Genomic DNA, 19,790 nt, shown 5'->3' with positions numbered 1-19,790 from the left:
CCCTGCCCCTTGGGAACATTTGTAGTATAAAAAGTTACAGGTTTCAGCAGGAAGTTACGGAACATTCACCAACGGGAAGCACAGAAGCATGTCTGTCCAAAAACTTTTGCAAATGGTGTTGAAAGCAGGATTGTGTATATCCATCCTGAGGTCATCATGAGCACAAATAATCATGAATGCACAATTAAAAGGATTCCTGGTGGGGGAGACTTGATAGGAGGAAGACGTGTAAACACCCTGCAAGCAAATCAGGATGAGTGCAAGATGAATGCTGATTGTCTTAATGATGCTCTGTAAACAAATCCGAACAAATGCTCAATAAAGACTGGACGTGGTCTAACCCTACTGTAAGCTGTGTGCAAGCCAAGAGGGATGAATGCTCAATAAACATGCTGCCTGTAAGTAATTTGGGGTGTCAAAACCAGGGTTAGGCGGCCTCATTATTTCAGATGAATTAACACAGAGCATTGTGTGATATTGTGTGTATCTGCAGCACCGGTACATGCTGGCAGTCAAAAATTCTGCCACCCAATTATGTCACACAGTGTGCAGACAGAGAGTCTCAGGGGGCGACAAGAGCCCTAGTTCAGCGGCAGAGCACATGTTTGGCATGTAAAAATGTTTCACGTGCACACACACACACACATGCAAACATACACACCTATGTTTTGCTGTTCTGGGTGAATCCTCTCTTACCTTTATACTTCAGCATTAATCAGCTTACCTGGATGACCAGAGAGGCCCAGCTTGCTTCTTGGGTTTGGTTGCCTGCTTCTGATACTCCATCCAGCCGCTCACAAGCTCGTGGATGATCATCAGATAAAGGAGGAAGATGAGGATGGCCGGGTCCATTGGGGGCACTTCTGGGTCTGCTTCATTGGGCCCGGGGGACATGGATGCAACGGAGCAAAAGGCAGAGGAGGGATAATTCTTGTCTGCTCTTCCGTCTTTGTCTGGCAAACAGGAGGAGTGGGGATGCAAAAGCAGCTGTCATAAATGATGGCTTGCTGGCTGGGACCGTGCAGAGTGATTTACTGCTGTTGGAGTCAGGAGGCAGGTGCTTTCCATGCCGCTGAGCAGCTCTGATGTGGCCACACATCTTGTCGCCGTCTGCCCCTCTGCCTCCACCACCATCTCTTGTCTGTCCGCAGGCTAGCTCCTGTCCTCCGCTCTGGTGCTATTTACTGCATCGTTCTGCAGATGCCTGTGCAGGCAGACGCAAGAACAAAGGAGCTTTTTGCACGTTTCTTGAGACACAAAACAAGCTTGTCTCCAGATCAATCCATTTGGAGGAGCAGGAGCAGAAAAAGCACCGGTTAGCTGCCTCCCTTACAGTGTTGCAGGGGTCCAAAGCCAGCTTATCAGGAGGACCTAGACGTCTATGGACATTAGCCTTCTGCAAATATTTTGTGGAGGGGTAGCCATGTTCGTCTCTTGCAGCAAAAACTATAGAGTCTTAAAGACTAATGAAGATTTGGGAAACGGAGTCCTTATAAGAAGAATGGCTACATTTCCAGATTCACCACCAAGGCAGGAAAACGTTGGCATTATTCTCTCGCCTCTCTGTACATTTAGTATGGTGATCACCTAAACAATGTACTGCAAGTTTAAATCTGGCTTTGTTCACACCCTTACACCCACAGATTCAGTCAAACTCCTGAGTCTTGCTCCAGTATTACCTTTGACTGTGTAATAAGGATTGAGAAGATATTCAATTCAGCTTGCATTTAATTTGCACTTTTCAAAACAATTCAGGAGCTGAAACATAGCAATTCTTCAAAATTTACAGCTCCTTGAATTTTGCAGTGCAGTTCTCTAGCCAAGTAAAGCATGTGAAAATGGATAAACTGAAGTGCACATTAAAATGCATAATTGGTTAAAATAACATTCAAAAGTGCATTATATTAAGCAAAATTGCTTGTCATAGTGTATAGTAGGTCAACCTGCATATAATAATTTGTACCTTAGGAGAAATTTGCACTAAATTGCTGATAAATTTTCATGAGTCCTTTAAAAAAAAAGGAAGGTAATTGCAAACTGATGTGGAAGTGTGGAGAATTGAATTTAAGACTGGAAACATGGGGAACTGGGAGAAACCAAAATTGACGAAGCTGACCATCTCTAATTCCTAATGATTATATTGGCATTCTTTATTCAAAATGCTCTAGGAGGAGGAACAGGTTATAAAATACATGGAAATTAGCAGTTACATGGGAATTAGCAGTTCCAACCCAAAAGAGCTTTGCCCGTTTAGCACCATTTGTTGCATCAAGCCACTTGTTGTTATATAAAAGAAAAAAGCCTGACTTATGCACAGACCTTTACATATGCCATACCTATAGTGCGTATGAAAGAGTTAAAGCCTTTGTTATAATAAACTTCTGTAGTATAAACTGTAAGCATCAATACCGAAGTATTTTGGTACAGCTGTATCTATTATGGTATGCACATGTTAATGTGCTGGCTACTTCAGGAAAACTTGAATGTACATGTGTATATTATTACAGTATATGTATAATAATGTGCTTATAATTACACCTATATGTGTATAACAATGCAGGTAATATGCAGAAGGGGACGCAGGTGGCGCTGTGGTCTAAGCCACTGAGCCTCTTGGGCTTGCTGATCAGAAGGTTGGTGGTTTGAATCCCTGCAACGGGGTGAGCTCCTGTTGCTCAGTCCCAGCTCCTGCCAACCTAGCAGTTCGAAAGCACGTCAAAGTGCAAGTAGATTAATAGGTACCGCTCCAGCAGGAAGGTAAACGGCATTTCTGTGTGCTGCTCTGGTGTCGGTATTCCATTGCGCCAGAAATGGCTTAGTCATGCTGGCCAAATGACCCAGAAAAACTGTCTGTGGACAAACGCTGGCTCCCTCGGCCTGTAAAGAGAGATGAGCACCACAACCTCAGAGTCGTCTGCGACTGGACTTAACTGTCAGGGGTCCTTTACCTTTACCTTAATATGCAGAAATTGTTTGAGTGGAGCCAGTGTGGGGAATGAGTTGTTTCTCACTGATGTCCAGTACAAGACAGGAATGTGGGGGGCAGGGGAGTCTGTGTGGATAAGCTGGGCACAGAGATTTTTTTTTAAAAAAAATATCCACTGCTACTTCAGATGCAGGCTGCATTTAAAACACACAAATCTCCCCACTGCCGCCACCAATTAATCTTGGGAATTTTAGCCTTCTTAAAGTTGCTCAGAATTGTAGCTTTGTGAAGGTAAGCTACAGTTCACAAGATTCTCTGGGGTAAGCATTTTCCTTAAACATGCCAGATTCTTGCAATGCTTACCATGCTAATTTCGAGAGCTCGCCCAAAATCGTGTGAGATATTGCACACTCCACAAGATCTCACACAACTTCAGTCAACATCTCAACCAAAATGGATGTGCTGTGGCCCCAAACCGCTGTTTCTTCACCATTGGCAGCAGGGCACCCACAGGGTTGCTGGACAATCAAGCCAGACACCTACCTAGCCCAGCTTCCTGTTCTCACAGTGGTCAACCATATGTTCCAGTGGGAAACACGTGCAAGCAGGGCCTGAGTGTAGCAACACTCTCCCCACATGCAAATCCCGGGAATTGGGCATTCAGAGACCTACTGCCTCCAGTAATGAAGGGTAGAATGTAGCCATTGTGACTGGTAGCGGTATATTTCATTTCTTTCTCTGCTGCTCCTTTTTCTGAAGGAAAAAAAGAACTTTGTGTGGAGCGGGAAAAGGTTTTTTTAAATTAAAAAACCAACAACGAATCAAGTATGTGACATTTAAGTGGACCCAACCGTATGCGTGGAAAGGGGCTAATCCAGGAACAAAGTTTATCAACAGAGAAACAGATTACCACATGGAAGGAAGTTAGAATCTGGTTCCCATAGCAACAGAGGCAGTTGCCAGGGTACCTGAGAAAGGTATAACTGGCAGCTTCTTTGCTCCCATTGTGCAAGTGGACTCCCTCATGGGCAAATTTAGCCCATGGATTCTGCTGTTTTTATTAAGTCTCTCCTTCAGTCTTGACAGTGAAAGCAGCAACCTGCCCAAGGTGAGTGAGGACAGCAACAGTATTTTTGTTAAACACAGGAGGTGTTCTGCTGCATCACTCCAATGACCCATCTAGTCCAGCAGTCTGTTATCATAATGGCCAACCAGATGCCTTTGGGAATGCCATCAGCTTACAGAATATGATAACTTCACTGAAGTTAGGCAAATTGTAAACATAAAAATGTCACAATGGTCTGTTGATGCCTCTTCTTTTTAGATCAGGGATGGAGAAGCCCAGAGGCCTCTCTAACTGGCCCTGAGGACTCTCCCCGAGCCACATCCCTTACCAACCCTGCTTCACACCCTCCTGTATCATCTGAGTAAATGGAACGTCTGTGTGTTTGCCCTGAAGGTCCAACCCTGAGGGCACTGCTGAGTTTATTTCCACAACCATTCTTAAATGTTTCTGCTTCTACTTCTGGATGTCCGTTCACCCTCACTTGGGCACTATCTGATTTTAACTTCTCTTAGGAAAGGAGGAATTGGAGTGGCTCATTTTCTAAACTAATGCAGGGGGCTTATGAAAGGAGTGTGGAACAGTATTAGTAAGATAAAAATATAGGAAGATGGATGGGTGGGTGGGTGGTCTTGTGATGCGACAGGTCAAGGGAACAGAATGTTCATTGTTTGAAAGCTCTACCCCACTATTTGATAATTCTGGTGCCATTCATTTAACAACAGGAGTTAAGAATAAAACCTAGCACAGCACTTGAACTGGAAAAAACAAAATACAGTAATTAACACTAAAACAAGAAGAAATGTAGACCAGTTTTTAAAAACTATTTAAAAAATTTTATTAATGAAAACTTATTTTATTACTTGTTATTTTATTATTACATCTATATCCCACCTTTTCTCCAAGTAGCTCAAGGTGGTTGGTTACACACTTCTCCTCTTCTCTCTTATATCCTCAGAACAACCCTGTGAGGTAGGACAGACTGGGAGAGAATGGCAGCCCCAAGGTCACCCAGTGAGTTTTGTAGCTGAGTGGGGATTTGAACCCCAGTCTCCCTAGTCCTAGCCCAGCACTCTACCACCACACTGGGTCTCTCTTATTAATCCATTTCAACCAATTACATCTGCATTCATTTGCATATGAATCAAGACAATACTGTTAAATAATGATACGTTCTGTGTTTTTAGACAAAGCAGATGCCTCTGTAGAGAGGGAAGAGTGGTAATCTCTTCTGTTCCATCTGCAGTTTTCAGAAACACGTGTATTAAAAACAATTAACATTAGCAAACAAAGGATTGCGTCCAATGTTAGTCACATTTGGAATAGGCCCATTTAAATTAATAGACATGGCTTAGATCTGCCAACTTCAATGGGTCTACTCTGAGTATAACTTAGTTCAGGGGTGGGGAAGCTTTTATTGGACAGGGTAGCTAAATCATGTAATAATAAAATCATGTAATGGTGGAGTTGCAAGGGACCCTGAGGGTCATCCAGTCCAACCCCTTGCAATGCAGGAGTCTCAACACCTGGTCCCCCATCCAATTTGAAACCATACAGGACCCTGCTTAGCTGGGTCAACTGTGAGAGGTGGACAGGGGCGACTCACCTGTTCATCTTCTGACATCATGATGACATCAGGTGACTATTGGGTGGGCAGTCCCACCCTTCTGTGAAAGCTGACCCAAGGAGATGGAAGGCAGGTTATCAGCTTTGGTACTCCTAATGCACAGAGACATCAGTCTTGCTCTCTGCTTTGCCAGCGCATTTCCTGCATGGGATCCACAGACGAAGCTGCACCAAGCAGGATTGAACCCTGCCCCGCCCTGCCTATCAGCCAATGCCACCCAGTAATGTTGCCTCCTGCCCTAGAGGAGTCCTGACCACCACCATCACTGACTCAGATTAAGTAAAGGTAAAGGTAAAGGGACCCCTGACCATTAGGTCCAGTCGTGACCGACTCTGGGGTTGCGCGCTCATCTCGCATTATTGGCCGAGGGAGCCGGCGTATAGCTTCCAGGTCATGTGGCCAGCATGGCAAAGCCGCTTCTGGCAAACCAGAGCAGCACACGGAAACGCCGTTTACCTTCCCACTGTAGCGGTTCCTATTTATCTACAGTGGAACCTCGGTTTACGAACACCTCGGTTTATGAATTTTCGGTTTACGTACGCCGCGGACCCATCTGGAACGGATTAATTCACTTTCCATTACTTTCAATGGGAAAGTTCGCTTCAGTTTATGAACGCTTCAGTTTATGAACCGACTTCCAGAACCAATTACACCCATGCTTCGGGTTAAGTACGCTTCAGGTTGAGTACTCCGCGGACCCGTCTGGAACGGATTAATCCACTTTCCATTACTTTCAATGGGAAAGTTCGCTTCAGTTTATGAACGCTTCAGTTTAAGTACTCCGCGGACCCGTCTGGAACGTATTAATCCACTTTCCATTACTTTCAATGGGAAAGTTCACTTCAGTTTATGAACGCTTCAGTTTATGAACAGACTTCCGGAACCAATTGTGTTCATAAACCGAGGTACCACTGTACTTGCATTTTGCCGTGCTTTCGAAGTGCTAGGTTGGCAGGAGCTGGGGCCAAGCAATGGGAGCTCACCCCGTCACAGGGATTCGAACCGCCAACCTTCTGATCAGCAAGCCCTAGGCTCAGTGATTTAACCACAGCGCCACCTGGGTCCCTTGTCAGCCAATGTCACCCAGTAATGTTGCCTCCTGCCCTAGAGGAGTCCTGACCACCACCATCACTGACTCAGATTAGTAAAACCCAAAAGCAACATGTTGCCTGCTAAATTGGAGATGCCCTTTGAGTTGATTACAAAGGCTTTTAATTAATTATTTTCCATTTATTAAACATTTTGGCCCAGATAAGAAGTCAATCCCCCTTTCTGGGTTTGATTTGGTCATAGGCACAGTTCTGAGACCAAGGAGCTAGACCAGTGTTTTTCCCAAACTCATGCTGTGGCCCCCCCATTTATGCATTTTTCACCTGTGGTCCCCTTGGAATATCCTGGGGGCCCCTAGGGGGCCATATGGTCCCCGGTTAGACCACAGACTTATCGCAGGACAGCACAACCAGTTTGCTGAAAGGTTGCAGGGGTTGTGGGAGCCTGTTTCGTCTTTCTTACTCCAGGCCTTCTACATAGCAAGGAGACATTCCACCAAACATGCAGAGGAAAGCTCCCCCAGAACTACACAGCCAATCAGAGCACATGATATCTCACCAGAGATCATGCTACATGTTCTGGCTGCTAAGCCATTCCTCCAGCACCACTCCTTATGTAGTTTACAGAGAACAGAATTAATACTCTAAATTACAACCTAAAATTTGATCCCTGCTGTTGCATTTCCAACAATAGAGAGGCTGTGAGGACCGCTCATTCAGTCCCTGAGCCTGAGGTTCCCCATTCCTTTGTTAGAAAGCGTACTTCTGCCAGAACCTCCTCTTGCCCTATTGTGCCCAGGTGGCTCATCTCTTTCTCCATCCCCTCCCCTCCCCTCCCTGCTGTGTACATAATAACTCCCATCTTTGCAAACAGGTCACTGGGTACCCAAATGTACGGAGGAAGCTTACCGAAGGTTGCCCAGAAGGGAAAAAGCAAGCCCAACACCGTGGAACCCAGCTCAGCACAGCTCCTTAAGCAGCCACGGAAGAAGAAGAGGCGCATACGGAGGAGACGAAGAAAACCTTGCTGCTCCCAACGAAAAAGGACCAAGTGCACCAGCAAGCTCAAAGTGCAAGGCAGAAGCTGCTCAGCCCTTAGGTAAAGGGGCATCATCTCTCATTGGCTTCTCCCCATCCACACCTGATACGTGCACTGCCTCTGTAAGAACTCAATTGTCTCGTGTGGCAGCATCAACCCTTTGGAACTCCCTGCCTCTTGATACCAGGCAGGCATCTTTGCTGTATTCTTTTGGGATCCTGCTGAAGACATTCTTATTTAGACAGGCCTACCCAGATGTTTAGAAAGTTAGCATGTTATAGCCTATTTTTTGCAGTTTTAACTTTCTGTATGCTTTAAATTGTGGTTGTAAAATCTTTTAGTGAAAATTTTATTGTTTTATCTCATTGAGGGTATTTTTCCTGCAACCAAGCTTAAAATAAAATAAAATAAAATAATGAATGAATGCAGATAACAAACTGCCTGGGTGTTAGGTCAAAATTTGGGATAATGGATCTGTTCCAAATCCCAGGTCAGAGGCTTCATAAAGCACATGATAAAGCACATTTAACACACACTTAAAACACATCAGTTTCCCCTAATCAATACTGGAAGCTAGAGTTCCCCTCTCACAGAGCTAGAATTCCCAGCACAGGATCAGATGGCAACCTTTAAAATTCATGTAAAGGTGCTCTGGAACACAGGTCTTGATAATGGTACACTTTGAGATTATGAAAGGTTGGATGCAGGACACGTTGGACTAAGGGTTTTCACTTTTGCCATTTGCGGCAGTATTCTGCAACATGTCATTGTCACAATAATAGTGCATTAAAGGTAAAGGTACCCCTGATCATTAGATCCAGTCGCGGACGACTCTGGGGTTGCGGCGCTCATCTCGCTCTATAGGCCAAGGGAGCTGGCATTTGTCTGCAGACAAAGCTACTTCTGGCGAACTAGAGCAGAGCATGGAAACACCGTTTACCTTCCCACCGGAATGGTACCTATTTATCTACCTGCACTTTGGCATGCTTTCGAACTGCTAGATTGGCAGGAGCAGGGACCGGGCAACGGGAGCTCACCCTGTTGCAGGGATTCGAACTGCTGACCTTCTGATCAGCAAGCCCTAGGCTCTGTGGTTTAGATCATAGCGCCACCCACGTGTACTAATAGTGTGTTAGTGCTGGGTTTATACTGCACCATCCACATGTCATTCACTTTATTAGTTGTCCTGGGATGCTTCTTCATTGCTACTGCATGATTGTTGCTTATAATAAGTACATTAAAAACTGAGCAAAGTAAATAAAATAAACCAACCAGAGCATTTGTGGTATGAAAAGAAATGCAATAATTTCAGCAGGAAGTTACAGGACATCCACCGGTTGGAAACAAAGCGGCATGTCTGCCCTGGAACATTTGCAGCTACAAACAGTATTGAGAGTGACACCATGAGTGCATGGTAAAAAGGATGCCTGTTGTAATGCCAGGAGCACCGATGATTCCTAGCAGATGTTTATCTGCTTTTTGTCTGTTTTGTCTTGTACAGGCTGCCACTCCAAAGCCAAGAGAGGTGCAGTTTCAAGGGGGCCATAATCAACTTCACACCAGACCCCAAGGTTGAAATCCTTCCTTTCAAGGTATCCAAACTACATAAATTACAATTACAGTTTCAACCTCAGAATGTCCCTATTTCCTCCCCGACAGCGCTGCCACCATCACAGCCCAGGGAGGAGAATGAGCCAGCGCTTGTCCCTAAGCGGTGGCAGCGAGGGAGCTGAAAGGTCAGCCTTCTTTATGTGACCTTTCTATGGTCGCATTTGTCAACCTCCTCCCTTGGAGCTTGTAGCAGCTGCTGCGGGGTGAGCAAGGAGGAGGAGAGGCCTGCCACTGCTGGGGCCCAGCCCCATGTGACAAGCTGGCTATGAGGGGCAGGCAGAGGGCAGGGCTGCCCTGGGCAGGAATAAAGGGGGAGCGGAGCAGAGGGCAAGGAGTCTTTTTCTTCATTTTTTTTAAGCTTTGCGTGCCCACGTCTAATCTTGCTCCTTTCTTAAACATCATTTATTTATTTATCTCACCAAAGAATAAAATAAAATCAGGATTAAGGGTTTTTATTTCAGGATAGTGGAGGGTGTGTGCATTGTGTCCCGTTGGTGTAGTGGTGTAGTAGGGACCCAGGTGGCGCTGTGGGTTAAACCACTGAGCCTAGGGCTTGCTGATCAGAAGGTCGGCGGTTCGAATCCCTGTGACGGGGTGAGCTCCCATTGCTTGGTCCCAGCTCCTGCCAACCTAGCAGTTCGAAAGCACGTCAAAATGCAAGTAGATAAATAGGAACCGCTACAGCGGGAAGGTAAACGGCGTTTCCATGTGCTGCTCTGGTTTGCCAGAAGCGGCTTTGTCATGCTGGCCACATGACCTGGAAGCTATACGCCGGCTCCCTCGGCCAATAATGCGAGATGAGCGCGCAACCCCAGAGTCGGTCACGACTGGACCTAATGGTCAGGGGTCCCTTTACCTTCACCTTTTTACTATTTCAGGGTAGTGGAGGGTGTGTGCGTTGTGTCCCGTTGGTGTAGTGGTGGAGGAAATGTTCTGCAGGTGTGGGGGACAAAAAAATGGTGGTCAAGGAGGGCGAGTTGGGAGCAGTGAGAAATGTTCCTATCTTCATCTGATGACTGTTGCCATGTATTGTATTGTTTGGGGGGTGGGGGTGGGACGTTGCTGCTGTTATTGATGCTAATCCTTTATACCTTATCATGTGTGGAAATTGTTCCATTTGGCTGTGCGCTTTTTGATGTTGTTTTATTTATTGTTTATGGCTTCTTTTTGTAATTACGTTCCCCGCCCTGCCCTACCCCCATGTTGTAAGCCACCTTGAGCATGGGTTTACCTATGGAAAGGCAGAAGGAAAATAAAATTACTGTATTTTCCCATGTATAATACTATATTCCCCCCCCCCCAAAAAAAATTAAGTTTAAAATTGGGGTCATCTTATACACGGAATGTTGCAATTATTTATTTCTTAATTTTGGGCTAAAAAAAATAGGGGGTCGTCTTATATATGGGGGCGTGATGCATCTGGTTGGTCACTGTGAGAACAAAACGCTCAGGACCAGCCCAAGACGTTTTGGCCCTTTAGGTGAACCACAAAATGGTGTCTCCCTCTCCACAAGGGAAGAAGGGGGTGAGTGAAGATCCATACTGGGAACAAGTGGAGAATAACAATCTACATTAGGATCTGCTGCCCCTGTGGATCCTGCTGCCTTAGGCAGTCACCTCACCTTGCCTTATAGGTGGGCTGGCCTTGAGGTTGCTGGACTAGATCCAGCAAGGCTCTTCTTCACTGTTGAACCATTGCTTTGCTTTGTACACAATCCATTCTATTCCAGGTTAGTGGGAATTCTGTTTGTATGGTATAATGCATTTATATTTATGTTTTAAATGTAAGTCAGTTGGCAAACTTCGAGTAACAAGCAACTAACAAGTCTAAGTCACAGGGATAAAATGAAATAAAATCCTTCCTGTAGCACCTTAAAGACCAACTAAGTTTTTATTTTGGTATGAGCTTTCATGTGCAAGCATACTTCATCATGCACACGAAAGCTCATACCAAAATAAAAACTTAGTTGGTCTTTAAGGTGCTACTGAAGGAAATTTTTTATTTTGTTTCGACTCAGACCAACACGGCTACCTACCTGTAACTAAGTTTGTCATTGGTATGAGTTTTCGTGTTGCATGTACACTTCTTCAGATACACTGAAACAGAAGTCACCAGACCCATATATATAGTGAGAGGGTGGGGAGGGGCACTACTCAGAAGGATAGTGGGAATGGGGATTGGCTGATAGGTGTGGTAAACCTGTTGATGACTGTTAACGACTGCAATTGGTCTTACAGGAAAAAGCAAGGGGTGAGATGGCTAGATATAGCTTTATCATGTATAATGAGATAAGAATCCAATGTCTCTATTCAGACCAGGTCTCTCCATGGTTTTAAGTTTGGTTGTTGTTGTTTAGTCGTTTAGTCATGTCCAACTCTTTGTGGCCCCATGGACCATAGCACGCCAGGCACTCCTGTCTTCCACTGCCTCCCGCAGTTTGGTCAAACTCATGTTCGTAGCTTTGAGAACACTGTCCAACCATCTCGTCCTCTGTTGTCCCCTTCTCCTTGTGCCCTCCATCTTTCCCAACATCAGGGTCTTTTCCAGGGAGTCTTCTCTTCTCATGAGGTGGCCAAAGTATTGGAGCCTCAGCTTCACGATCTGTCCTTCCAGTGAGCACTCAGGGCTGATTTCCTTCAGAATGGATAGGTTTGATCTTCTTGCAGTCCATGGGACTCTCAAGAGTCTCCTCCAGCACCATAATTCAAAAGCATCAATTCTTCGGCGATCAGCCTTCTTTATGGTCCAGCTCTCACTTCCATACATCACTACTGGGAAAACCATAGCTTGAACTATACGGACCTTTGTCGGCAATTAAGTTTGGTAATAAGCTGCAATTCAGCAACTTCTCTTTCCAGTCTATTTCTGAAATTCTTTCGTAATAAGACAGCTACTTTGAGACCATGTATAGAATGTCCTGGGAGATTGAAATTGTTATCACAGGGATAACAATTTAATACTAAGTATGGCAACACCAGTGCTCTGGAACTCCTGCCTATTGATGCCAGGCCTTGACTACATTGTTTTAGATGCCTGCTGAAAACCTTCAGCATTCCTTTCCAGATCCACAGAGCCATAGCAGTCAATCAGGCTTGAAGCTGGTTTAGATTTGTGATGCAGATGTGCTGTCCTGCTCCTCCTCAGGTCTTTCTTTGCTTTGCAAACACAGGGACAGTTAAACATTCCTGAGGTGAAAGCTAAGGAGAAACATGTGCCCAGCAAAAGAGTGGAGAATTCTGGAAAACGAAAAAATGTTATCAGCATAAGAGAAAACCCAAGGTAATGCAACCACAAGACAGTGTTTTGAATAAATGTGTGGTGCCCTCTGGAAACTGTTATCCCCATCGTCCTTAGCACAGGTGCATAAGAAGGTGCCTTGTACTGAGTCAGACCATTGGTCCATCCAGTTCAATATTGACTACACCTACTGGCAGCAGCTCTCTGGGGTTTTAAATGGGGGTCTTTCCCAGCACTACTTAGAGATGCTGGTGACTGAACACAGGACCTTCTGTTTGCAAAGCGAGTGTTTTACCACTGAGCTATAGCCCTTGGATAGAAGTTACCTGACAACATCTCCCTATTCCCAATGTCATTCTGAGATATTATGATCCAAAAAGCAATTTAAAAATTAATTTAAAATTGCAATCCTGGATACCCAGGATGGGAATGGTGTCCCCCTTCAGAGCCCAGAATTGTGAGAGAGGTGCTTGTACTCTTGTCACAGCAGCAAACTACATCTCACAATGTCCTATAAAACTTTTAAAAGTCATCCTTAAAAACTTTAAGGACATTTCAGACTTTAATTAGCTGCTGTTGTGCAAAATGTGTGTCTGTTTCCAGGTGACTTTGCACACAGTGTGTTGCTGTGAGGAAGGACCCTGTTGGCTGAATATTGTACCTGTCTCCTTCTGCTCCAGACCCCAGAGCTAAAAAGCAACTTTGGGGGTGGGTATTTTGAGAAGGAAAACACCAAGGTTACGCACCACCCTCCTCCTGTGCTACAGTTTTCATCAACATCAGAGGCCTCCACTGGTGCTTTTAAGATTCTAAAAGCACACTGGGGTATCTGATTACAGATCACATTTAACTCACTTCTAAAACCACACATTATCTGTTGAAGGATGACTGACAGATTAACACTCCATGAAGCTGCTGATAACATAGGGAGCTTACCGTATTGAGGGTGTTATATGCAGCTCCCTGTCAGGGCTCTTAACACAAGCCTGCAGCAAGACGGTATCCTGGACCTAGAGCCTGTACTTAAGGACTCCATGAGCATCTAACTCACTGTGCCTTTGCACAACACGATTTGCTTTACAGAAGTGCTTTTGACATCACCACCCAGAAATAGCTCTCTGGCACATTTAACACAAAGTACGATTGCAAGGGCTCATCCCCACTTCTCTTAGTCCCGCGCCTAGAAAGCACGGGCTGAGTGGTTTTCTGCTTGTCGCATGCTTCCTAGGCACAGGTCCAAGCAGTTTTGCATTTGCCCCACAGCTTTCCCCCGGAAAACCCACTCTTTACTGCTGAATTGGAATAAACAGCAAACCATGGGGAACCCAATTGCCATTTGGTCCACTTCAGAAGTAAACCACAGGTTTTGCTGTGGGACAAGCTGAGTTGTGGATGAGCCCATACGGTCAACATCAAGAATGAATAGGTGGGCTCAACTTGAATGACAAGTCGTTCAATGTAATTTAATGCTTCCCTTCCTACATTCAATTCAATCCCTTTGTCTCCCATACTGTCTGGACAAAAAGGCTGAAACAACCCAGCGCTGTGGAGAAGAGGCAATATCATGCAGTCTCCGAATACCAGTTTATATATCCAGGTAAAACAAAACAAAAAAGTAAACCCATTGGCTATCTATAGCTGAAACTGGAATGCATTACAAAGACTGTCCCTGGACTGACGATATTAAAAATGGTGATTGGCTGTTGCTGAGAAAACAGCTCACAACTTAGAAGTGATAAACAGAGCAGGGGGAAATGGACAAACGATACACAATATGATGGCTATTTATTCCCTACGCAAATGAAACTGGTCTTAAAGATACTCTCCAAAGCATATTTGCAGATATGGCTGTTGCTGAGTAGTATGGCTTGAACTGTATTTTCCCCTGGGAAGAACAATTTGTAATGGATAAAACAACTTTCATGCTGTTCTCAGGACCTTATACGCTGGATATTTGGATTATCTGTATGGATTAATAGGAATAATCTATGTTAATATGCGGCTGGATATTTGTAATGAGTGTGTATTATGTTATATATATGTTACTGTGTATGTAGAAACCAATAAAGATTGATATATGTGTATATGTATATATGTATATGTATATGTATATATATATATATATATATATATATATATATATATATATATATATATGTATATGTATGTATTTAAAAAACCCCACCCTGTGCAGATCTTTGGATCAACAGGACATTAACCTCTCTGCTCTGTAAGACTATTAAGTCCAGACCAGGCATCCCCAAACTGCGGCCCTCCAGATGGTTTGGCCTACAATTCCCATGATTCCTAGCTAAGAGGACCAGTGGTCAGGGATGGTGGGAATTGTAGTCCAAAACATCTGGAGGGCTGAATTTTGGGGATGCCTGGTCCAGACAGTCTCAAAGTATGCCTTGATGTCAGACTGTTACCCTTTATGTTTTATAAATCTGTCTTTCCTCCGCAGGAAAGTCCTTTTACTATTGCAACAGCAAAAATGAAAACCAACAGCCTTCTACCCTCTCTACAACAAATGCAAGACATAAGCCATTGATCCACAATCTTCAGTGCCAGCAGGAGACAAAGAAAGCTCAAAGGTACAGTTAGGATTAGTTCTCATAACCTAAAACCCTGGGGAGCTTCTGCTTGTCAGTGTAGGCAATTCTGAACTAAATGGACCAAAGGTCTGGCTCAGTATAAGGCAGCTTTGTATGTACCTATGGCTAGGTAAGGGCTTCAGCTTGGTGGTAGAACATCTGCTTTGCATGCAGAAGGTCCCAGGTTCGTTCAATCCCCAGCAGCTCCAGGGAGGACTGGGAATGGCTCTGGTCTGAAACCCTGGAGAGCTGCTACCACTCAGTGTAGACAGTGAGCTGGATTATCTGATGCATTTAAAGGCAGCTTCCCATGCTCCTAAGCCTATGTAATGGTAAAAGATAAAGGCAAAGGGGCCCCTGACCATCAGGTCCAGTCGTGTCCGACTCTGGGGTTGCGGCGCTCATATTGCTCTATAGGCCGAGGGAGCCAGCGTTTGTCCGCAGACAGCTTCCGGGTCATGTGGCCAGCATGACAAAGCTACTTCTGGCGAACCAGAGCAGCGCACAGAAACACCGTTTACCTTCCCACTGGAATGGTACCTATTTATCTACTTGCACTTTGGCGTGCTTTCGAACTGCTAGGTGGGCAGGAGCAGCGTCGGCGCTAGGGCTTTTTGCGCCCTAGGCAAAATCACCTTCTGGTGTCACCCCCCGGCACATGCGTCATGAAGATGGGGAGTCCAATAGTATGTGGTGCCAGAACCAATGATAGGCCAAGCTAACTAATTCTAGCTTTGCCCCATCCTCTTCCTCCCCTGCTGAATTTTACAAGAGCAACACTGACACTAAGGAGGAGGAATCCGACACGTACCCTGGATTTGTCAGTATTTGGGCAAGTTGGGGCTGGCTTGGCAGACTGAGCTATCTGGGGTCAGTGCCCTATTTGCCCTAATGGACCAATCCCCACTGATGGGAAGAATGCATTCTGACTACCTACCCTGGGCCCAAATTCAGCGAGCAGTTCACGAAAAAGAATTAGTGCAACTGTCTCTCTGTGGTCCACACACCCCATTGCTTCTTTCTCTACACCTAGGAGGAAAGCAAGCACCGATACCAAATACCTGGTTGGCAGTGAGTTTCCGAGATGCATGCCCCTGAACACCCTACCGCACAGACTTTCCAGCCTGACGTACAAAATCAATAAATTGATGCTTGCCAACAAAAAGACAGAGGCAGTCCCTGAAAAAAAACCCACAAGCCCAGCAGAGCAACAGCAGCCAACTCCTGAAGAAGCAATGCCCACGGCAGATGTCTTCCGTGAGTACCTTGCAATGAAAGGAAGGAATGCACCTACTGCGTCCCAAACTTGTCCCTGGAGCCCCCCGGAGCTGAGACCCGTGTCAGCAAAGGATTGCTATGAAGGATTTTCTCTGACCCAACTCTTCAGCAGCAGAGAGAAATGGAATGGGGAGACGTTTAAAGAAGTGGACAGCACTGGAATACAGCCCGGCCTTGGCATGAGGAGAGCTGGTATCACTCATACCCGGAGTGCCATTGTCATCCCACATATCAGCCAGGACTCCTTCAGTGAAGGCACTGACACCTTGGGCCCCCAGGTCCCCCCCACCCCTGGCATGTAACCATTTGCCAGCCTGCAGTTGAGGGAGAATGTGGCTGGGATGCTTGTACCCCACACCCGTGAGGGAAAGGGGCAGATAAACTCTTTTAAAGTCATGAGGAGCTGGAGGTGCAAGCCCCCAGGAATTGTCACCTGGAAGACTTTGGATGCAGGAATCCCAATTTCACGGTCACATCTAGCTGAACAAGAACAATTTTTTAAAAATATACTCTAGACATGTGAAATGCTTGACAATAGCAACAACAAATAAAATCTTATTTTATAAAACTATTTTTTAAAAAATATATATATATACGGTATATATTAAGAGAATGAAAGCAAGGAGTCTAACTCAGCGTTCTTCAACCTTGGATTACTGGATGTTCCTGGACTACAACTCCCATAATCCCTGGCTTTAGGGCTAAACTGGCCAGAGATTATGGGAGTTGTAGCGCAGGAACACCTGCAGACCCAAGGGACCAGAATACTGGTCCACTTAATAAGTAGCAAATGGGTAGAAATAGCAAGGGTGAACATTAGGAGGGACTTTCTAGTACCAAAAGCTGTTTAGTGGAACTGCCTGCCTTGGGAACTGGAGATACTTAAACTAAAGCTGGACAGTCATCTGCCAGGGATGCTATAGCTGCATCCCATATTGGCTTGTAAGACTAGGAGTTAATTCTTTGCAGCTTGGCTTAGTAAAGGATCATTTTTCTATTCAAGGACCAGGGGGGAGAGAATTAAGAACTATGGTTCCAATTCAGAGGGGTGCATGGAACACTGGCTGTGGTACTTCTGTGTTTCCTTGCCAGTACCACAAACTCACCTAGAGCTACTTCAAAGCTTGTGGGTTATGACTTTGGCACTTTAAACTGCCTTCCTGCCCTGCATCCAGGAAGATGCTTACATGCACTTCTCACTGAAGATGCACTTCTTTGCCATTTCCTTTGATACCCGAGGTATTTTCAAGGCGACTGTGATTTGTTTTAACAGTTTTTAAATACTGAATTTGAAATTATTGTAACCTGGAGCTGCTGTTGAAGTGCAGGTAATAAACAATACAGTACCTTCAAAAAAAGGGCTGTCATGTGGATGACGGGTCAAGCTTGCTTTCTGCTGCTTCAGAGGGCAGGACCTGAACCAGCAGATTCAAATCACATGCAAGGAGTTTCTGACTAATAATAATAATAATAATAATAATTTATACCCCACCCATCTGGCCGGGTCTCCCCAGCCACTCTGGGCAGCTTCCAACAGAAAAATAAAACACAATAATCTATTAAACATTAAAAGCCTCCCTGAACAGGGCTGCCTTCAGATGTCTTCTAAAAGTCTGGTAGTTGTTTTCCTTTTTGACATCTGTTGGGAGGGTGTTCCACAGGGCAGGCGCCACCACCGAGAAGGCCCTCTGCCTAGTTCCCCTGCAACCTGGCTTCTCGCAACGAGGGAACCGCCAGAAGGCCCTCAGTGCTGGACCTCAGTGTCCGGGCAGAATGATGGAGGTGGAGACACTCCTTCAGGTATACTGGACCGAGGCCATTTAGGGCTTTAAAGGTCAGCACCAACACTTTGAATTGTGCTCGGAAACGTACTGGGAGCCAATGTAGATCTTTCAAGACCGGTGTTATGTGGTCTCGGCGGCCGCTCCCAGTCACCAGTCTAGCTGCCGCATTCTCTAATGCTTTAGAAAGAACTTTCTGATGATCAGAGCTATCTGACAGTGGAACACAGACTCCCTTAGAAGGTGGTGGACTCTCTCTCTCTCCTCCATTGAAGGTTTTTAAACCAAGGTGGGTGGTCATCTGTCATGGATTCTTTAGCTGCAATTCATACATATTGATGGGTTGGACTAGATGACCCCTGGGGTTCCCTTCCAACTCTACAATCCTATGAATAATGATGCCACCTCCCCCCAATAACCCTTACATGTTTCTAGGTAGGCATTTGCTGGCAGCCTTGACACTCCTCTGCATTTCTTGCCATTTCCTTTGCTTTTTATGTCTCTAGAGGCAATCGTGGGGATGATTCGGCAAGAGCTGGTCAGAAATCCAAGCAAATGTTGTCGAGACCTCTGGTCCTGGGATGGGAAGGGCTGGTTCTAATGGCTCATACAGGTCATTGGTGGTTGCATATCTCTGTTGGGAGGTCGTGCTTTGCCTCCGAGGGAACTCCAGGTCTGGGCAGAGCTGAAGCTTGATGCAGAAATCAAGAAAACCTTTTTCACTGGACCACAAATCCTGGAGGCTGTGCTCTCTGGTCACTAATACTGTGGCACTGTGATCAGCTGCCCCCTCTCTTAAGAGGCAAACTGCTCAGACCCAAGAGCAAGCTCTGAGATTGGATTTTTATGGGTTCAGAGATGCAGCCTGTCAGCCGACAGAATGCTCAGGCAGGATGGTACTGTACCCTAGATGGCACCACGGAAGCAAAGCACCAGCGCTAGGGCTGGGGAACCCTGTAGGCATTAGACTACAACTCTCATCACCCTTGACCCCTGGCCATGCTGGCTGGGGCCGATAGGAGCTGGAGTACCTCCAGCAGTACGTGGAGGGACTGCATTGTTACCCACCGCCCTGCGCTCAGTGGGTCAGGAGATAACTCTGGCGCATGTAAGCCACTATTAAGAGACCCCGCCTGGTACATTAACACATTCAGTGGGACTCACCCCCCAAACCAAAAGAGGAATTTGTGAAGTAAGAGATTAAGTAAATGGACAACCTTTGAAACTTCATTTCATTGTCTTCTTTAAAGACAATGAGAGCCAGCATGATGTAGTGGTTAAGAGCAGTGGACTCATAATCTGGTGAACCGGGTTCGATTCCCCGCTCCTCCACATGCAGCTGCTGGGTGACCTTGGGCCAGTCACACTTCTCTGAAGTCTCTCAGCCCCACTCACCTCACCTTGTGGAGGAAGAAGGGAAAGGAGATTGTTAGCTGCTTTGAGACTCCTTCGGGTAGTGATAAAGCGGGATATCAAATCCAAACTCTTCTTCATCTTCTTCTTTTAAAAAGAGAAGCCAAGCTTCACAAATAATTCATTCCCATTAAATTACGAGGCTTCTAGATGCAAACATCTAAAAAACCA

The 19,790-nt window shown here is 45.5% G+C and overlaps 1 protein-coding gene across 1 annotated transcript; it reads left to right on the top strand.

Annotated features, from left to right (window-relative positions):
- The first annotated feature begins 7,555 nt into the window (after positions 1-7,555).
- Positions 7,556-16,727, top strand: LOC148686643 (uncharacterized). Its single transcript, XM_088665427.1, has 6 exons — positions 7,556-7,764; positions 9,206-9,296; positions 12,486-12,595; positions 14,080-14,150; positions 15,018-15,147; positions 16,181-16,727. The coding sequence occupies exons 1-6, from the start codon at positions 7,556-7,558 to the stop codon at positions 16,725-16,727; spliced, it is 1,158 nt and encodes a 385-aa protein (XP_088521553.1).
- The last annotated feature ends 3,063 nt before the right edge of the window (positions 16,728-19,790 follow it).

This window comes from Zootoca vivipara, chromosome Z2 (genome assembly GCF_965207765.1).
Source record: "Zootoca vivipara chromosome Z2, rZooViv2.hap1.1, whole genome shotgun sequence".
In the NCBI taxonomy this organism is placed as follows: Eukaryota; Metazoa; Chordata; class Lepidosauria; order Squamata; family Lacertidae; genus Zootoca; species Zootoca vivipara.
This window is presented reverse-complemented; position numbering and strand designations above follow the sequence as displayed.

Bases quoted from the DNA above. Each gene is read 5' to 3' on its own strand.
- LOC148686643 (XM_088665427.1), top strand. From the start codon at position 7,556: ATGTACGGAGGAAGCTTACCGAAGGTTGCCCAGAAGGGAAAAAGCAAG. The intron at 9,297-12,485 runs GTATCCAAACTA...TTGCAAACACAG, and splicing joins TTGAAATCCTTCCTTTCAAG to GGACAGTTAAACATTCCTGA. The intron at 12,596-14,079 runs GTAATGCAACCA...CTGGACAAAAAG, and splicing joins AGCATAAGAGAAAACCCAAG to GCTGAAACAACCCAGCGCTG.